General features: G+C 39.5%; 1 protein-coding gene across 3 annotated transcripts in view; it reads left to right on the forward strand.

Annotated features, from left to right (window-relative positions):
- The window catches only part of ARMC8 (armadillo repeat containing 8), a 59,142-nt gene that overhangs the window by 24,249 nt on the left and 17,642 nt on the right, over nt 1-17,251 (forward strand). For 2 of the 3 annotated variants that reach the window (XM_056849785.1, XM_056849788.1), the window contains 10 exons: nt 3,321-3,463; nt 3,546-3,643; nt 5,786-5,878; nt 8,696-8,755; nt 11,378-11,458; nt 13,555-13,630; nt 13,720-13,810; nt 14,718-14,778; nt 15,915-16,115; nt 16,882-16,977. In XM_056849785.1, the coding sequence (XP_056705763.1) occupies nt 3,321-3,463; nt 3,546-3,643; nt 5,786-5,878; nt 8,696-8,755; nt 11,378-11,458; nt 13,555-13,630; nt 13,720-13,810; nt 14,718-14,778; nt 15,915-16,115; nt 16,882-16,977 (1,000 nt within the window). The remainder of the gene's footprint in view (nt 1-3,320; nt 3,464-3,545; nt 3,644-5,785; nt 5,879-8,695; nt 8,756-11,377; nt 11,459-13,554; nt 13,631-13,719; nt 13,811-14,717; nt 14,779-15,914; nt 16,116-16,881; nt 16,978-17,251) is intronic. The other variant, XM_056849787.1, reaches the window with a different exon arrangement.

Raw genomic sequence — 17,251 nt, forward strand, 5'->3', positions numbered from 1 at the left:
ATATTCTTTAAAATTATAGATTACCTTTTATCTGTGCCTCTGTTATAGTACACTGTGTAGTACATTAGCCACAGCAGTGCTCATCCTGGTAAAATCTAGGTCAGATTACTACAATGTGCTATATGTGGGGCTGCCCTTGAAAAATGTTCAGAAACTGGTACAGAATGCTGCAGCCAGGATGCTGACTGGAGTGCATTATAGGAACCACATTACCCCAGTATTGGTCCAACTTCACTGGCTCCCAGTCTGTTTCCAGGGCCAATTCAAGGTGCTCATGCTGGCCTTTAAAGTCTTATTATGGTTTGGGACCAGCATACCTTAAGGATCGCCTACTCCCATATGAACCTACCTGTGCTCATATTCTGATGCCCTGCTTCAGGTGCCCCCAGTTTCTGAATTTAATTGTTATTAAACTTTAATTGTTGTTTTATTTTTATGTCCAGGTATTCTGTGGCACTGTGTGTTTGTAGGATTTACAATTTACTGCTCTCCATCTGTCCTTACCACCTCTATGCTGTCCTTTCTATAGATTTTATTATGTTGTCATGGTTGGAGTGTATGAAGCTTCTAGCGTGAGCTACTTGCTACATGTATTTTCAGGTAGACACACATGAGTGTTCTGATCTATATGGTTTTGTTTTTAGAAATCAAGTAGAAAATTGGTTTCTCCTTACAGACTCCTCTGATTGCCTATCCACTCCTGTTTTGTACAAAAGTGCTGAATTAATATTTGTAATAGTATGTCTTCATGGGGCTCACGTGGTAATTAGGTTGGGGATGTAAAGCTATAGAGACCACATAGTATATTCCTAGCAATATCTAGCAGCATGAGCATTAATTGTTAGTGCTGCCATTCAGTATAGCATGCGCCAGGCAGGAATTCATTAAGTGTGTATGCAACAAGTGTTTAGGAAAGCTCATCTGTTGAATTTTTCCTGAATACATCTTTAAACCCTATGTCATGTGAAAAGACTGAGGCAAGAAGTGGGTGTGTGGACCTAATTTGTAAGCCAGCATAGTATGTGAGACTGCCCTTCTATGGTAATACAGGGCAGAATTCTGAATATACCATACTCAGACAGGATCTGCCCTTGCTCTTCTGGCTCTATTGACACATTAGCCCATGCCCTTTTGGAATGCCGCTTTTACGAGGAACTTCGATTGCACTATATTTCCCCCTTTTAATATACAAATCCAATGCCTCTGTGAATGACATAATGCCTTTTTTACTAAGCGACAGGGACCCCAAGGCTACATTGTCAGTGGCAAGATTTGTTTCAGTCCTTATATCCCTCCAACACTAGATATATGCTGCTCAAGATCAATTGATCAAGGAGCTTCTAAGGGATAAAAGGAAAGGAAAGTATGTGAGACTGTATGGCATGTATACAGCACTAACGTTCGAACCAATGCTTAACAAAATTACCTCACTTTTCGGAGTGTAGATGATTTTGCAAGTGACTTTTCTTTTAAAACATGAATTTTGATCCTGGAACATGTTACTATTCCACCAGGTTTCTGAGATTCCAACCTCGTTTTCTTCTAAATATATGCCCTATAAATAGCCCATTTTAGTGTTGGCATAAATGTATCTTCCCTCTATCTGTCTCTTTCTTATTCTTCTTAAGGGTGGCTAAAAATCAGTGCTTTTTTAAAATGAAAAAATCAGACTTTTTAATTTAAACTGGATTTTAAAAAAATGCTTTTTTAAAAAAAAATCTAAAGATTCTTTTCTATTTCAGATATATTATAGGGAAAAGGTTATTCATCATGAAATAAGGATTAGTTTTTAATTATAAAGCATGAGGCTGTATATTCATACAATGTTTAAATTTTTTGGCAAATGAATTCCATTAATCCATTCTCAATGTCATGCTTTTCCAGAAGTTTCTGTAAAATTATTTTGGGCAATTTTTCCATCTAGAAGACATTACCACAGATGCTTGATTTTGCAGTTCTCAAAACTGTGAATTTATGTCTGGCATCTTGGCTTTTGTTGGCTTTGCCACGTAAGTCATTTTGTAAGTGGTCTCTGTTTAAAACTGTTGGAGCATTCACAGAAACTGCTGTGGAATGGGCGTTATCTCCTTTCCTTCCTATAAACTCCCGGTGTCTCCTCCTTTCATTCCTGTGTCTGCCTTCTGTCATCCTATCCATGGAATAGCCAATCTACTCCTCTCTAGCAGCCTATTCCTGAGGTGTGGGGCTGAATGTGGTCTGGAGGTGGCGTGACCTCGCCACTAGCGTAAGTGCCCCCTTATAATGGAATAAGAGGCAGTTACGCTGGTGGCAGGGGCAGTTCCATTGGCACCTGGGCACCGCGGAGCTGTTTGCCGCTCCTCCAATGCCTCAGTCTCTCCAAGATCTAAATCCCAGAAGAGAAATGCAGCGCCGGCATGGCAGGGGCGTTCCCGGGGGCAGAGCTGACAGTAGTCAGCTTCCAAAGCCTCTCCAGCCCAGGAACACCCCCCCCCCCCCGAACATCAGCGTTGCTTTCAATGGGGGGAAAGCCCCATTTTCTTTTTTAACCTTTTAAAGAGGCTTTTTGAAGCCTTGCAGTAGCTGGGAAACCTCTTTGGAGGTTCCTCGCAGTGCCTTGGCTACATTGTTCCCGACCGCCGCAAGGCTCAGGAATGGGCTTCCTTTCTTCCTGCTTTAGCAGCTACCGGTACTTTAAGTTTGCATAAACCCTCCTGATATTGTTCCATCTCATTTTCCATTGCCTTATGGCTCTCTCATCAATTTTCCTCACTGTAAGCCCTGATCTGGATAGCCCAGGTTAGCCTGATTTCATCAGATCTCAGAGGCTAAGCAGGGTTGACCCTGGCTAGTATTAAGATGAGAGGCCTCCAAGGAATACCAGGGTCGTGACACACAGGCAGGCAATGGCAAACCACCTCTGTTAGTCTCTTGCCTTGGAAACCCTACAGGGTTGCCATAAGTCAGCTGTGACTTGACAGCAAAAACAAACAAAAAAAACAGGTCCTGGATATTATTGCTTTTCCCCCTGTTTTATCTATCTAATACAAATTGGAAAAACTATGAGGAAGGACCGTGCATGCATATTCTGCATTCTGTATGGCACTTAGCACATGGCACTAAATAAATATAGAACATATTCCTCTTTTAGAATTATTTGTGATATTTTAGTCAACCTAAACACAAGACACACAAGGGAAGGAAGAAAGACCAGTTTTACAGTGGAATTTTTTGTCCATTTGGATGGTGGAATCCCCTTCTTTTTGTATTAAAGAATACAAATAATTTCTATGTTTAAATTATACTCTGAGGTGACTGTTCTTCTGTGTTTCCATGTGTAGGTTGCTTTACTTGCTTCAGCAAGAAACCTCCAGCACAGAGTTGAAAACTGAATGTGCAGTGGTGCTGGGAAGCCTTGCAATGGGTACAGAAAATAATGTTAAATCTCTTCTGGACTGCCATATCATACCAGCCTTACTACAAGGTACCTTTATTTTTGTTACTGTGCTGGCTACTTACCTGTACATTGTAAGATCTAGAAAAAGTATCTCAACTTGTGTTCGCAGGATTACTGTCACCAGATCTTAAATTTATAGAAGCTTGCCTCAGGTGTCTTCGCACCATTTTTACCAGCCCTGTAACTCCCGAAGAACTGTTGTACACGGTAAGTTTATAGGCACCAGGTATATCTTTTCTCTCTCCTGAAGTACTAATGTATTGTTCAAGTTAGTGTATTGCTGAGACCGTAATTACATTTCTCATATGGCAATTGTTCCATTCATTATCATAAAGACCATAGCTGAAGGAGGGCTAGCTTTTAGAAAAGGAAAACATTTCCAGTGCTCTTGTGTTCACTAGAGCACCTTCAGCGTCAAGCACTAGCCATGTGTTTCTAAGATATTAAAGCAAATCATTGAGAATTTTGTAACCCATTAAAAAGCATGTGGTACAACTGCTGTCTGTTGAGACAGAAACAAGTAAGGCTGTCTCTTACCCCCCTGTAAATTATGCAAATAACTTTGGTAACATAATCTAAAAATACTGTAATTAAAAATTATAGTACAGGAAAAATACCAATGTAAAATAATGGGTCAGAATGGTTTCCACCTAATGGATGACAATTTCTTCATTTGTTAAACCTTGAAATGTGTTTGCTTATTGAATAATTGTTTATATGATTAGGTATTCTTTGGCTAAGAATACGACGGCGTAAGTAGCCTGGATGCCGGCGCAGCCCCTTCCTGGCCTCCTGAGGACTTTCGTCCTCAGAAGTCAGGAATGCGCGGTCAATAAACTAAATTTTCCCCAAAAATAAATTTCTCCCAATATACACATTTACCATGTGCTCATTATTATTATTATTTTTTAAAGAGGTTAATGAAAATAACCCCAGTCCCAGAACATCTTGTTCAACTAGATGGCAGTTTTAATAGAGTCTGCTACTCTTAATCACCACATCCCACATGCTTTAATAGACTGATAGTCCTACTCCTAAGCATTTTAATATGCTTAAAGAATTTGAATTGAATATTGAACTATGGGGAAGATTGAGGTATTTAGATGTAGACTTAAGTATTTAAATTTATAGATGAGATAGTCATAGTTCCAATTTCTATACAGGATACTGATCCCTTTCATTGAATGTGGCCTTAAGTACAGGAAATAAGCACAGCCTGCCATCCCTTAGAACAGCCCATGCAATTTCTTTATAGTAGTCTATCTAAGATAATTTAATTACTATGTTTACCTACTCGTGTTCAAATTGATGCTCTGTCAGATACAGAAAATTAAAACAATTCTTGAAGCATAAATGTGACATAGGTTTTTCCTCATGTGTGTGATAAAGTAGTATTCCAATTGTCGACACTAGCGTGTCACCTCCTCTATGTCTTCAGAGTTAGGAATGAGCAAGGGTCACCATGACAAGAGTGATGGAAATGTGGCTGTACAAAAACACTGTCAGTGAATACTCTCTGCTGGTCATTCCCACTCTCCAAAGTATTTGCAGATGAGAATACGGATTTCCTCCATAATTTTTAAAAAAATTGTGACTAGCTAAGCCAAATTTATCCCACTAACCAATTATTGCAGCTTGCTTGGTGCTTGACAGCAACATCTGCAGTCCTGGGCAGACAATTAAAACAGTAGACTTATCATGGGTTGCCAGTTATGTAAAGCCAGAACATTTCTGATTTTTATATTTCTTTACATTTATTATTTTGCTTTGCAGGAATAATAATTTGCAAAACCTCAAAATTCTTTTGAGAAAGGGAGTTAGAGTAGTAGGGCTTCCAACATGGCAGAGACCACTTTTGCTTATGTTACTTGCTTTACATGCTCTGTGCTCTAATGGTGCTATTAAGTAATAACTAGTGATGATGCTGATCCATGGAGTTGTGAAAATGAAAAGCAATGAAAAATTCTATTTGGAGCCTCTGCTGGCTTCTAAGCATTTAGCGAATGCTATCATTTGTTTCTGACTATTACTTAGCATTACTGTAGCCCAAAAATCTTTTTAAGCATCAATGAAAGTCTATTTTTTCTGATAATTCTGCCATATCTTGTGGTATGCACTAAACCTTTGTTCTGAAATGGGACATCTAAATTCTCTCATTAAACTTTCAGATAGGTATAATTTAAACCTCCCTATTTTAGAGCCCCAGGTTGCTGCAGCTTCTTCTCCTCCTCCTCCTCTCCCCCCCCCCCAATAGAGAGAGAGGCTAGAAAAGGGCATGTTTCAAATATAACTGACTGGTGTTTTTGTAATTTTAGTTTTAATGTTCAGTTTTCTTTCCTGACTTTCTAGGATGCTACGGTTATTCCCCACCTCATGGCACTGCTCAGTAGGTCTCGATATACTCAAGAATACATTTGTCAGATCTTCTCACATTGCTGCAAAGTAAGAAAGGAACATGACTATTCTCTATAGGGGTCTGTAAAAACCAAGTCTTCCCTCTTGGCTTTCATAATATTGTTCTGTTAAGATACTTGTTGTTCTCTTTGAGTGAAAACAGTAGGCCATTTGCAGCACAATCTCATTTTTTCATTTGAATGCAGGACTTCTGCGGTTTTGCTCATTAAAGAAAATTAAGAGTTGAAAATGGGCTGAGGATAGACATATTATGATGAAGATAGCCAGATATCTCACAGCATGACTGCAATGTAGGAGTTTTAATGAGTTTCTCATTGAAGCGCTCAAATCAGAGCAACAGGATTTTTTGGGGTTTTTGTTATAATCTACAGAACAATTAACTTGTTTTGTGAGGCAGTTTATCCTCACAAAATTTATCATTGTATTTTTAAATAAGATATACCGTAAATACTCGGGTATAAGCCGACCCGAGTATAAGCCGACCCCCCAAATTTGAGGCCAGAAAAGGGAATTTCTTATTGACCCGCGTATAAGCCGAGGGTCAATAAGAAATTCCCTTTACCGGCAATGCTGCGCTCTAAAATGGCGGCCGCCATTTTAGAGCGCAGGGCCCCTGCCCCAGGTCGCCCTCCTGCCGGCCTCCCGGGCCCTCCCGACCCACCCCAACCCACCCCGACCCCAGTGCCATCCAAGGGGGGGAGGGGGAAGAGCCCCTGAACCCCCTACTTACCGGGAGAGGCGGTGAATCGGCGGCGGCGGCGCGGCCTTCCTGGGCCGGCAGGAGGCCCCTCCAGGCCCCTGCCGGCAGAAGGAAGGCGCGTGGGCGGCGGCGGAGCGGCCGGCAGGGGCCTCCTGCCGGCCCAGGAAGGCCCCTGCCGGCCGGGTAAAGGTTCGCGGGCGATGGCGGCGATGATGGCGGTAAGTTTCCCCCTCCCCCCTCCCGTCCCCTACCGTATTGACCCGCGTATAAGCCGAGTTCGGCTTTTTCAGCCCTTTTTTTGGGCTGAAAAACCCGTCTTATACGCGAGTATATACGGTAGATCTTGGAATTGGCCAACTGCAATTTGTCTTCTTAACAGCTTTTTTTTTTTTTTTTGGTCTTTGGGGCAATTGATTGGCTAGCAGTTGTTGGTCATCATTTGCAAAACCCATATTGTACTTTTCCAAAGGCCCAATCCAAAATGCAACAAGAAAAAATCTGAGTTTGCAGAATAGTATCAGTACTTCCCCCCCCCCCCCATAGTTCCTGCACTGTCTACTCACCTGCCACGTATTGTGTTCTCTATATATCCGGTATTTAGCTATGTGTACTGGACAAGTTTGTCGTGGTATATTTCCCAGGATTTTGAGTAAAGTAAGATTATAAAAGAGGAAGAGAGCTGTTCATAGACCTTCGTTGCCCTTTAAAGTTTCAAAAGGAACGTTTCCTTAAAACTGTTCTTTATTGTTTTCAGACTATCATACCTTGTTGCTCTAACCCTTGGGCCCTGTGCATATGGGAGCTTCTCATGCTTCCAGTTTCTGTGGTTTTAGCATAAAACTGAAAGTGTTGGGAACTGTCCCTGGAAAATAGGTTTAAGAAGTTTTTAAAGGGCTTTGTACATCACCCTATGTAGGCTATGATGCCTCTGAGTTCAGCCTGCAATTTTGTAAGCCTCTCCTGTGTTGGGAATTCGGGCAGGCTATGCATAAGAATAGGGCCACTGTTCAGAAGTAGAGCATCCCAGTGATCTCCACTTAAGAAAGGATGAGGAAGTAGTAGACGTTCTGCAGGAGACTCTTTACCAGTCAGAATAAATCATACTGACCTTGAGAGATCAATGGACTGACTTGGTATAAGGCACTTCCAAGTGTTCATGTTTGGTCTGTGGGAACCAAATGTTTTGCCTCTGTGCAGGAAATCTTTTGCAAGGAAGAGGCATTCAAACTTATGATCTGACATCTGCAATCTTACTTTCCTGAAAGAACGTGGCTGCCACATGCTATTTCTGCATGTTTGTATCAGCCCACTTTATGCAGCTGATACAAAGCAATCTGGGTTTTGTTCAATTATATGTCAGATGTGAATGTTGCAAATTTGAAATGATCTGTAACAGTTGATGGCGGACAAGAACAAAACATAAGTGATAACTTTGTCAGGGAACACATTTTTGAAATATACCCCTTTATATGTATTTTTTGTTAAGCCCAAGTGACTTGGATCAATCATTTTTATGTTGCCTGCCAGATGAGTGAAAGGCACTTTCTGAAATGATTGGCTTCGCAATATGACTTGAGCATGTTACGCTGTGCTGATTGACCAGAAATTGCTCTGGGAAATACTTGTTTTATCAAAGCAGATGTGTCCAAAGCTCTTCACATACACATCTGTCTAATTCGTACTACAGGATTGTTGTTAGTATGTCAGTGTTCTCTGTGTATTGCTGATGGTGGATTGAGGCAGAAAAGACAATAATTTGCCTATAAAGTTTGTGGCAGAAATGAGATTTGAACAGGGCTTCATGATTGTCATTTTGGTTTCATAGCCATCATTTTACACTAGCTCTGTCATGTATATGTGTATATATTTAAATTGTATATAGTACTTCGTTATAGAAATGTGCCTCTTTCTTGTGCATGCTTGCTGAATGCACAACAGGAATGAGTACTGCCCATTATATTAAAATATTGGCTGTACACCTGACAGACTAAGGTTCATTTCCTAAGTCACTCTCATTCATGGGGGAGGGATGGTGGCATTGCAGAGGAAGTAAATCCACAAAATGGTAGGGCAAAATATAGGCAAACTTGAAATTATACTTGACTTTAATTTTGTTTTTACATCTTTTAATATCTGTCCTTCAGCTCCGACACTGGCATAGCTGCGGCTTTAAATCCTCGCCTCAGCCACTTCTATGTGCCAATGTAAGTTTTTTAATCTATATAACAGTATATCAATTGCATTTTTAACTAGAAAAATTGTCAGTGGTTGTTGCTGGAGTAACCCTTCCAAGTTTAACTTCTTTTCACATCTTACTAAGTTAAGCACTTGTAGCATAGCATCAGACTTTTCACTTGAGTGAGAGTGTGTTTGTGGTTTGCTAATAAAATAATTTTTAAAAGAAAACAAGATGTATTCTATTGCTCTGATTTGGAGCTACTAGCTTTATCTGACCAAGGCAAAAACAGAATAGTAATCTGTATTTTGAAATTTATGCCAGATGAGCTAGAAAGATCATAAAGTCCAAATCACATACCCTAAGGTAGGTAGGGAATCCTGTCAACTTTCCACGTGTGTCACAAGTGAGCAAAAGCCAACGGTGTGTTCCCCCATCGCACCATAGATGTGAGTGGGAAAGGGTTCTGAATCACTATTAGCTGAGTAACTAGAAGAAAGGGGGAATCTTCCCTTGTCTTAAATAGGATATTAGATTGGAGTCCAGTAGCACTGTAGAGATTTTCATGCTGTAAGCTTTCATTTCCAGCTATTATTAAATATGACAGTTTATTAGATCCTGAGCACAAAGTAAAACCTAGTTATCATGTCTTCTCAATGTACTGGCATATGTTAATCATTCTGGCAATATTACATGCCGCTGGTTATAAACTCCCATGATGGAAGGAGTTTCAGGAAGCAGATCTGCCCTGCGTTCTCCTTCCCTCCCCAGTCCCTCCTTCCTCCCCATAAAGTTGCTTCTGTGGTTTGGGGGCCCCTCTTGAGTAATGAATCATATGGCACATGAGACTCCAGAGAGTGGAGGAAATCAGGCATGATCACACATTACTTGTTCTTGTCTCGCAGACCCCCTGCCTCCCTATGCGGCAGGGCATGTTGGACAGGAAGGTCCCTCAATCCCCAGCAGCAGTTTTGCAGAGGACTTGTGGGGAAAAGGGAGATGCCCCCCAATTTGTGGGGTTTTAGATGCAGCCCTCACAACATGCTGAATATCTCCACTTGTCTAATTGATTCTGAAAGCTGTCGTAGAATAAAGGTTTTACATACTACATTCATATAGAGCTGTTTAAAGGATAAGTGGATTTGCATAATAATTGGGCTTGATAGAGTAAATATTTTTTCTCCAAGGTTTCTGAAATCTGAAGTCGTAGAACTTCTTATATGACTTGGACTAGCTATAAGTTTATGGTTAATATTCTGTTGGATGGGAGAGAGAAGGGAACAGGAAATCAAATTAGCTGATTAGTTCAAAGTGACAAAAGGTTAGTTCCGCAGGTGGACTTTCAAGTTTTTTAAAAAGAGATGTCCACTGGAAAGAGGGCAAATATCCTGCCATAGATCATTCCAGAGGCAGAGAGCAACCAAGGAGAAAGAATAAAGATAATTTAAGAGGAAATAGTCAACACATTCAAAAATTGTACATTAGCAATAAAAAACTAAAACCAGATTGGACGCTGAGGCTTTCAGTGTCTGATTTTTACAAATATATTAAACCAAGCAGATTTAATCTAGTATCCCTTGTTTTCTAGATGCCATGGGGTGTCCCAATAAATATGCACCCTTCCCTTGATGGCACTTTCCACCGCCAGCAACTTAGAGACTAATATGATTTTCAGGGTATAAGCTTTTGAGGGTCAAAGCTCCCTTAGTCAGATAAGAGTTGGAATGGAGATGTTTTATCTCAGTCAAAAGGTGAGAAGGGTGTCCATCAATGTTCATGTACGACAACAATTTGCATTTGAGAAATAGTTCTTAAGGCTCAGATGTACAGCATTAATCCGCAAGGACTTTGCAGCTAAGTTTGTCATCACTGCTTCTAACATTACGGACCTTACATTATTGAAAACCTATACAGGAAAGTTGCCAAAAAACTATTCCGGAAGACACTTGTCTTTAAAGTGGGAATGAGTGGTTGCCACTTCAAGATGCACAAGTTGGCAAGTGTGCAAAGCCTTTGCCTAATTTTACAGCTCAGTCAGACCGTCCTAGCATTGCCAAAACAAGTTACTAAAATATAAGCAGGAGAATAACCGCTGTGGTTCTTTCTGCAATCCTGCTTCCCAAGATTTATTCAATCAGAGAAAATAGGCTGCTAGGCATGTGTTTTTGGTAATAGGATGCAGCAGAACCTCTTATCTTCAACCCCTATTGCTAGAACTGACCTCAACAGGTAAGGGAAAGCTGAGAGTCTCCTTTCATAGCATCTTCCATATTTTAGATTTCAAGGCAACTCTGATATGACAGGAATTGGTAATCCAGTGCATAGTACTATATGACGTTTGATTATATTTAAATGAATATGAGTGGAACTTGGATTGAGAATCATTTATGTTAGTACGTAATTAAAATACATTGCTGGAAGACACCTGGAAGATCATTTTGAATCATGAAACTGAAATGTATTAGGTACCACATTTCATCCTAAAATAACTAAAATTGCTGGTTAAGTTTGAGAGGTATACTGAAAAAACAGACATGGTCTTAATGGTAAATGGACACTATTAATCTTGAAAACTAATAAGCCTCTAATTGTGCTTAGGGAACAGCAATCTTTTCATTCTTTCTTTGAAACGGCTTATTATTTTTTACAGGGTCCTGATCATCAGACAGTCCTATTTAACCACGGAGCAGTGCAAAATATTGCTCATCTGTTAACTTCTGCATCTTATAAAGTAAGGCATTAATATAATCTCTGTTCTTTAAAGTGAGCTATTTTGAAATCTTGATGCAGCAACATAGATTGAGAGAAGGTATAAGTACAGGCATGCATTCTACTCTGGTGGGTGGGTGGGGGACTACAGGTGTTTCCACTATGAGTTGGATTCATATATAGGTATATGGGAGACTTCCTGGGTAGTGTTTCCTATGAAGGATTTTTTTCAGGTGGGAAGTGAGAGAAAAATGAAAGTGTCACATCGTGGAAGAGTGAAGGGAAAGGAATGTCTCTTTCAGGGCGGCATTATACTTCTCATGCAGTAATAGTCATAATTGGCAAACAATTTTTAAAAATGTAACCACATGAACTTTGCATCTGAAAATTCAAAATACAAACAAATTGATTTCGTGACATTCTGTCAAGGGCAATATTAAGTAAAACAATTGCATGCTCCAAAAAAGATCATGCAGAGTTGCTCAATTTCTGTCTTTATTGGGGAGCTGATCTGTACACCAACTTGAGGTAATAAAAAGAACCCAGATTTCTGAATGACTTTGAGAGAATTGAAATATAAGGTTTATATATTTTTTTCCTGTTCATGTTCAGAAATTTGAGAGCCTATGTGCTAAGCATGTGGGCAAATAAAAAAACATGTCCCAAATTATTAAATATTTTAAAAGTTCAATCCCCAAGTTGAGATAATACATACAAGCCCTTAATTCTAAGAACAGAAAGAATAAATTTAACTACACACAGAGTAACTCCCTTATCACTACCAGCCAAGAGAAATAAAGGGTGAAAATCATGCGAGCAGACAGGAAACTTAGCAACAAGAGGTGTTATAAAGCAAGCCCTTTGTTATAAAGCAAACCACAACTAAATAAACCTCATATAAACCACAAGTAAAGAAAAAATGAGTTAATTATTCAATTTCTGCTCTTCTGCATGGTCAGGATCTGTGGGCTCGAGGGGGTTATATGTTGTTAGTCTTAGTGCTTAATTTTTTAGGTTGAGAGGAGAAAAGAACTGAGAACAAATACTCTTAACATGGTATGTTGGGATACTGCAGAAATCTCACCTCAGTCTCCCAGCACACCATGCAGGAAGAGGGTTATTGAGTCTCTCATCCCTTTCTAAACCTCTTATAGTTTCACTGTGCAAAAAGAAAAACTTGTCACAGGTTGCATATTTGAAACTGTATAATGAATGTTCACTCGATGATTCACTACATAGAAATGTTCTGCAAGCACTAATTACTAATATTTCTGTTACATTCTTCCATAATGGAATATGTTCTAGTAGCATTATTGTGGTGTCTATATTTAAATGTTGACAAGTAGAAGCTAAGTGGATGCAATTGAGGTTTCCTATTGTTGGCTCAGAAAAGTGAATGTTTCCCATGTGCTTATCCTTTTATTAAGTGACAGTGGGGAGCCACGGGTGCCATTATTTTGGCTCATTAGTCTCTAAAGTTTAAGCACCTTAGCCCAGGAGTTCTCAAAATGCGATGTAGTCACCCGTCCTAAGTTGTAGGGAAAAATAACTGTGCAAACATCAAGGGCAGAGTGCTAGATTATACCTATTTCTGTCTTGAGGGCAGAGGAGTCAAAGTCAAAGAAAAGGATCTGATTGACAAGGCCTACAATATTGTAGGTGGAAGGAGTTGGTCCTATTTCCCCCCATATTTAATAGTCAAGTGCTGGTCTCTCTGAAGATAGACATAGCTGTGCAAATCAGCCACCGCTGCGTTTTGAATCTTTAAATTCTTTACTCTACCCTCACAGAAAACTATGTCTGTGCTAACCAAATGGCAGCATTTTGAACACCCATAGCTGCCTAAAATGGCATGTGAAAACCAGCAGGAGCTGGAAGTGGGAACTGGGGGATGGTGGGTGGGTGTGAAAAGGAGATCTGGCAGCCGATGAAGGAAAGCCAGAGGTGATAGCAAATGGGGTGGGGGGGGGTCCTCTCCCATATGAGTCTTGCAGTCCTCCACTTTAAAATATTAGCAATATTTCGTGGACTTTCACCAAATTTTAAATAAAAAATGACTTTCATTGAGTATACATAACACATACATATTTTGTAAATATAAATGCTGTGTATCTACAGGTTCGAATGCAGGCACTGAAATGCTTCTCGGTTCTAGCCTTTGAAAATCCCCAGGTATCAATGACTCTTGTAAATGGTAAGCTGAACAATATCACTGGTAACATGCAGACCCACAGTATAGTTACAATTGAATTATTTCATGAATTTTTTCCCCCTGGTTTGCAGTGTTGGTTGATGGAGAATTATTACCACAGATTTTTGTGAAGATGTTACAAAGAGACAAGCCTATTGAAATGCAGCTTACATCAGCCAAATGGTAATCCTCTTTAGCATGTACAATGTGATAGATTCATAGTTGTTAAATAGATTTAATTATTCATATTAATATTGACTTGCAGAAGTTATGACTATGCTACACTAATCTGTAGACTCAAAGCCAAGTTTAACAACAATATTTATCAACGTCTACAGTTTTTGCTACAACCTTTTATTTACTACTTTCCTTAGTCTATTAGTGGTTGTACAAACCTATAATAGAGTCTGTGTATGTGCACACAAAGTACCATCCCTCTTTACAACTGTCCTTCACCGATTGAATACACTGATCGCATTTGGGTTCTTCACAAATTGTAGAAGCATAGCAATTCACCAGATCTTTTCCCCTTATCCGTCTAGTACAGGGGTCCACAATCTTATCGAGCTTGTGGGCACTTTTAGAATTTTGAGAACCAGGAATGGGCATCACCCCAAATGGCTGCCATGGAGTATAGGGCTAATCCCAAAACGTTGGGAAGCTGCAAGTCAAGCATCCTTTTACTATGAAGTCCGTTGTTGCTGGGATCTCCTGCTCCAATTAGGTGGTGAAAAGCCAGGATTGGCTCTTTGCTTTGGGAGGTAGTCTGAGACCCAAGCAGATACAGCCCAAGCATGCTGTTCTTTGCAACTGAGGGCTAAATAGGCTCATGGCAAATTCTGCACTAAATACAAGGTTGCCAATTTATATGTGGATAGAGCTTTTAGAGTAAGGGATCCTTTTGTAATGGGAAATGTAGATTCTCTGGCTGTCTGAAGAATTCTTTGTATGTTATAGCAAAATCTACTTCTTCACCATTGGGTAAATTGTGTGAAGTATTTCTCTTTGATTTACTGTAGTCTCCTGAGCTTTTTATTACCTAGATACATTGAAGTTGGCAATAAATTAGCATTTTGATGTTTTATTATAGCCTTACTTACATGTGCAGAGCTGGAGCAATCCTCACTGATGATACCTGCATTGTATTAAAGGTAAGTGGATTAAATATACTTCATCTGCAAAATAAGCAGTAGACACAGTGGCTTTTTAAACTGCAAGGATTGAGTAGTGCTACAGGATGGCAGCACCCCTGTCTCCTCCCTCTCATTGCAGCCTTCTGTGTCCCCAAGAATTGTGTTCCTGTGGGTCAGTGGACCTCAAGAAAGGGTGGGGGCGAATGGGGTTTGCAGCAGAAGGGCTGAATTGGTAAAAACCATTCTCCCCTCCTCTGCCACAAATGAAAACGCAATTCCTTCGGAGGTGCTGCTGCTTCACCAATGGAACAGCACTATAGGATCCAAGCCAATACATACCAGTTGCCAAGGCTCACAGCAAGCCGTGCACTCTGTCACTAAAATCAGTGTTTCTGCTCAGGATTTGAAAAGCAGATAATAGAACTGCTCCTCATGGCAGTAATGGTAACTAGAAGTTGCTGAGTGTGTGTTTATGGGAGCTGTACTCTTTTCACTCTGGATTACCATTGGCCTTTATTTGTCAAATGCAAAGTCTGCAGTATATGGTCTATGTGAAGAGCCCTTTTGAAATAGAGCTTGCAGTTAGTACACAATGAATGTACGTTGCCTAAGGAAAGTGTGGCCATGGGAACACTAGATTTAATTAAATATATTTTCAAAAATTCTATTGCATGGTTGTCTTGAGTACAAGATGATTATGGAAATGAGGTGGTCTTGGAGTCAAAGTGAGGATCCGAATATAAGATAGAAGAAAATACCAAGACCACAGTTACACAGCCTGGATAACCTACAAGAACCAAAGAACTGTTTTTGTTCAATGATACCTTTATTCTACAAGAATGCTAAGCCAGTCTCAAATCATGAAGTTAATGCATATTTTGGTTCAAGTAAATCTTGGCATGTCTAAGGGGATGTTGGCATGGATAAATTCTGTGTAGGATTCTAATAGTCTGTATAATTGTCAAGAAATGGCATACAATCACGACAGCAAAGGAATGTCTGTAGCACTGTCTGTCTGTGAATATTTACTGTTGTACAGGTGCTTACGTAGATTTTTGAAAAGCTGTTTGATTAGAGAACACCTAAACATCATAAATCTAAGGCTTACAGATAGGTGAAAAACAAGCTGAAAACTGTCATTTTGTACCCTGCAGACACTACCATGTTTGGTACGGATGTGTTGTAAAGAGAGGCTACTAGAAGAGAGAGTAGACGGAGCAGAAACTCTTGCCTATTTGATTGAAACAGATGTTGAACTTCAAAGAATTGCCAGTATTACTGACCACCTTATTGCAATGCTTGCAGACTACTTCAAGTACCCCAGTTCAGTGAGTGCTATCACTGATATAAAAAGGGTGAGTTTTCTCATTAAATACAAAACTTCCCAAAAGCACAAGAAAACAATGTCTACACAGTTTATCTAAACAATGTCTAAAGTATACAGTGTATCTAAACAGTGTCTAAAGTATATAAAGTAACAATGTGTAAAAGTAGCAATGTCTAAAATATAGAAAGAATACATTTATAATAAATATTATTCTCAGCAACTAATTGGCAGGCTTGCTATCATTAAACATTCTAAAGTAATTTTATCTGGTGATATTAAGGATATCATAAATAGGTTTTAGTCTTTGTACAATTTTTTGCAAGTGACGTATCTTTTTTATTATAATTTGTTTATTTTTAGTGCCATGCTTAGGTAAAGCACTGAAGTACCATTCTGGCTCAATGTTTAGGCTTAATTCAGATATCATAAACACACCTGAATGATTTGTGACCAGCACAAACCTGGTTGCTTGTAGAGTTCATTCCTCCCCTCCCTCTTCTCTCTGCCTATCTCATGCAATATACTGCGACTGAAAGCTAAAATATTGAACCAACTCCAGTTAATCATGATGTCGGAATTCAGACAGTTTAACAAACTGAGATTAGGTTTTAGCCTAGTTAAAAATTGCAATCTAAAAGGGTGATAGAAGTACCAAAAAGGCATATTGTTTGCAAGTAGAAGCATGCCTTGTTTTCTGTTTGCCTTCACTCTCATATGGAAATTATTTCTGTTATATGTACAATTAAAGATTGTGCAAGTTAAGGATAATCTAAACTGGATTGTTTTTCTATTAGCTTGACCATGATTTAAAGCATGCGCATGAGTTGCGCCAGGCTGCATTCAAGTTGTATGCTGCACTTGGAGCTAATGATGAAGACATACGAAAAAAGGTGAGGATTCATGTGAAAGGATTGTATATTCCTAGAAGTGATAAGGCAGCTGTCTCTGGCTTGCTAAGTAAATGAAATGAATACTAAAACTTCCTTTCTGTCAGAAGGTACAGGATTTTGATTCCTTCTACTCCCACCCCTGTTTGAATGATCTACTGAACTTCCTTTCCTTTTTTGGTCAGTCAGAGACCTAACAGTTAACATTCAGGAACTTGTTCAAGACAAAGCTAGTTTTTGCTAGTTTATAGAGTCCAGATCTGTGCTGTTTTATCTT

This window comes from Euleptes europaea, chromosome 5 (genome assembly GCF_029931775.1).
Source record: "Euleptes europaea isolate rEulEur1 chromosome 5, rEulEur1.hap1, whole genome shotgun sequence".
Classification (NCBI taxonomy): Eukaryota; Metazoa; Chordata; class Lepidosauria; order Squamata; family Sphaerodactylidae; genus Euleptes; species Euleptes europaea.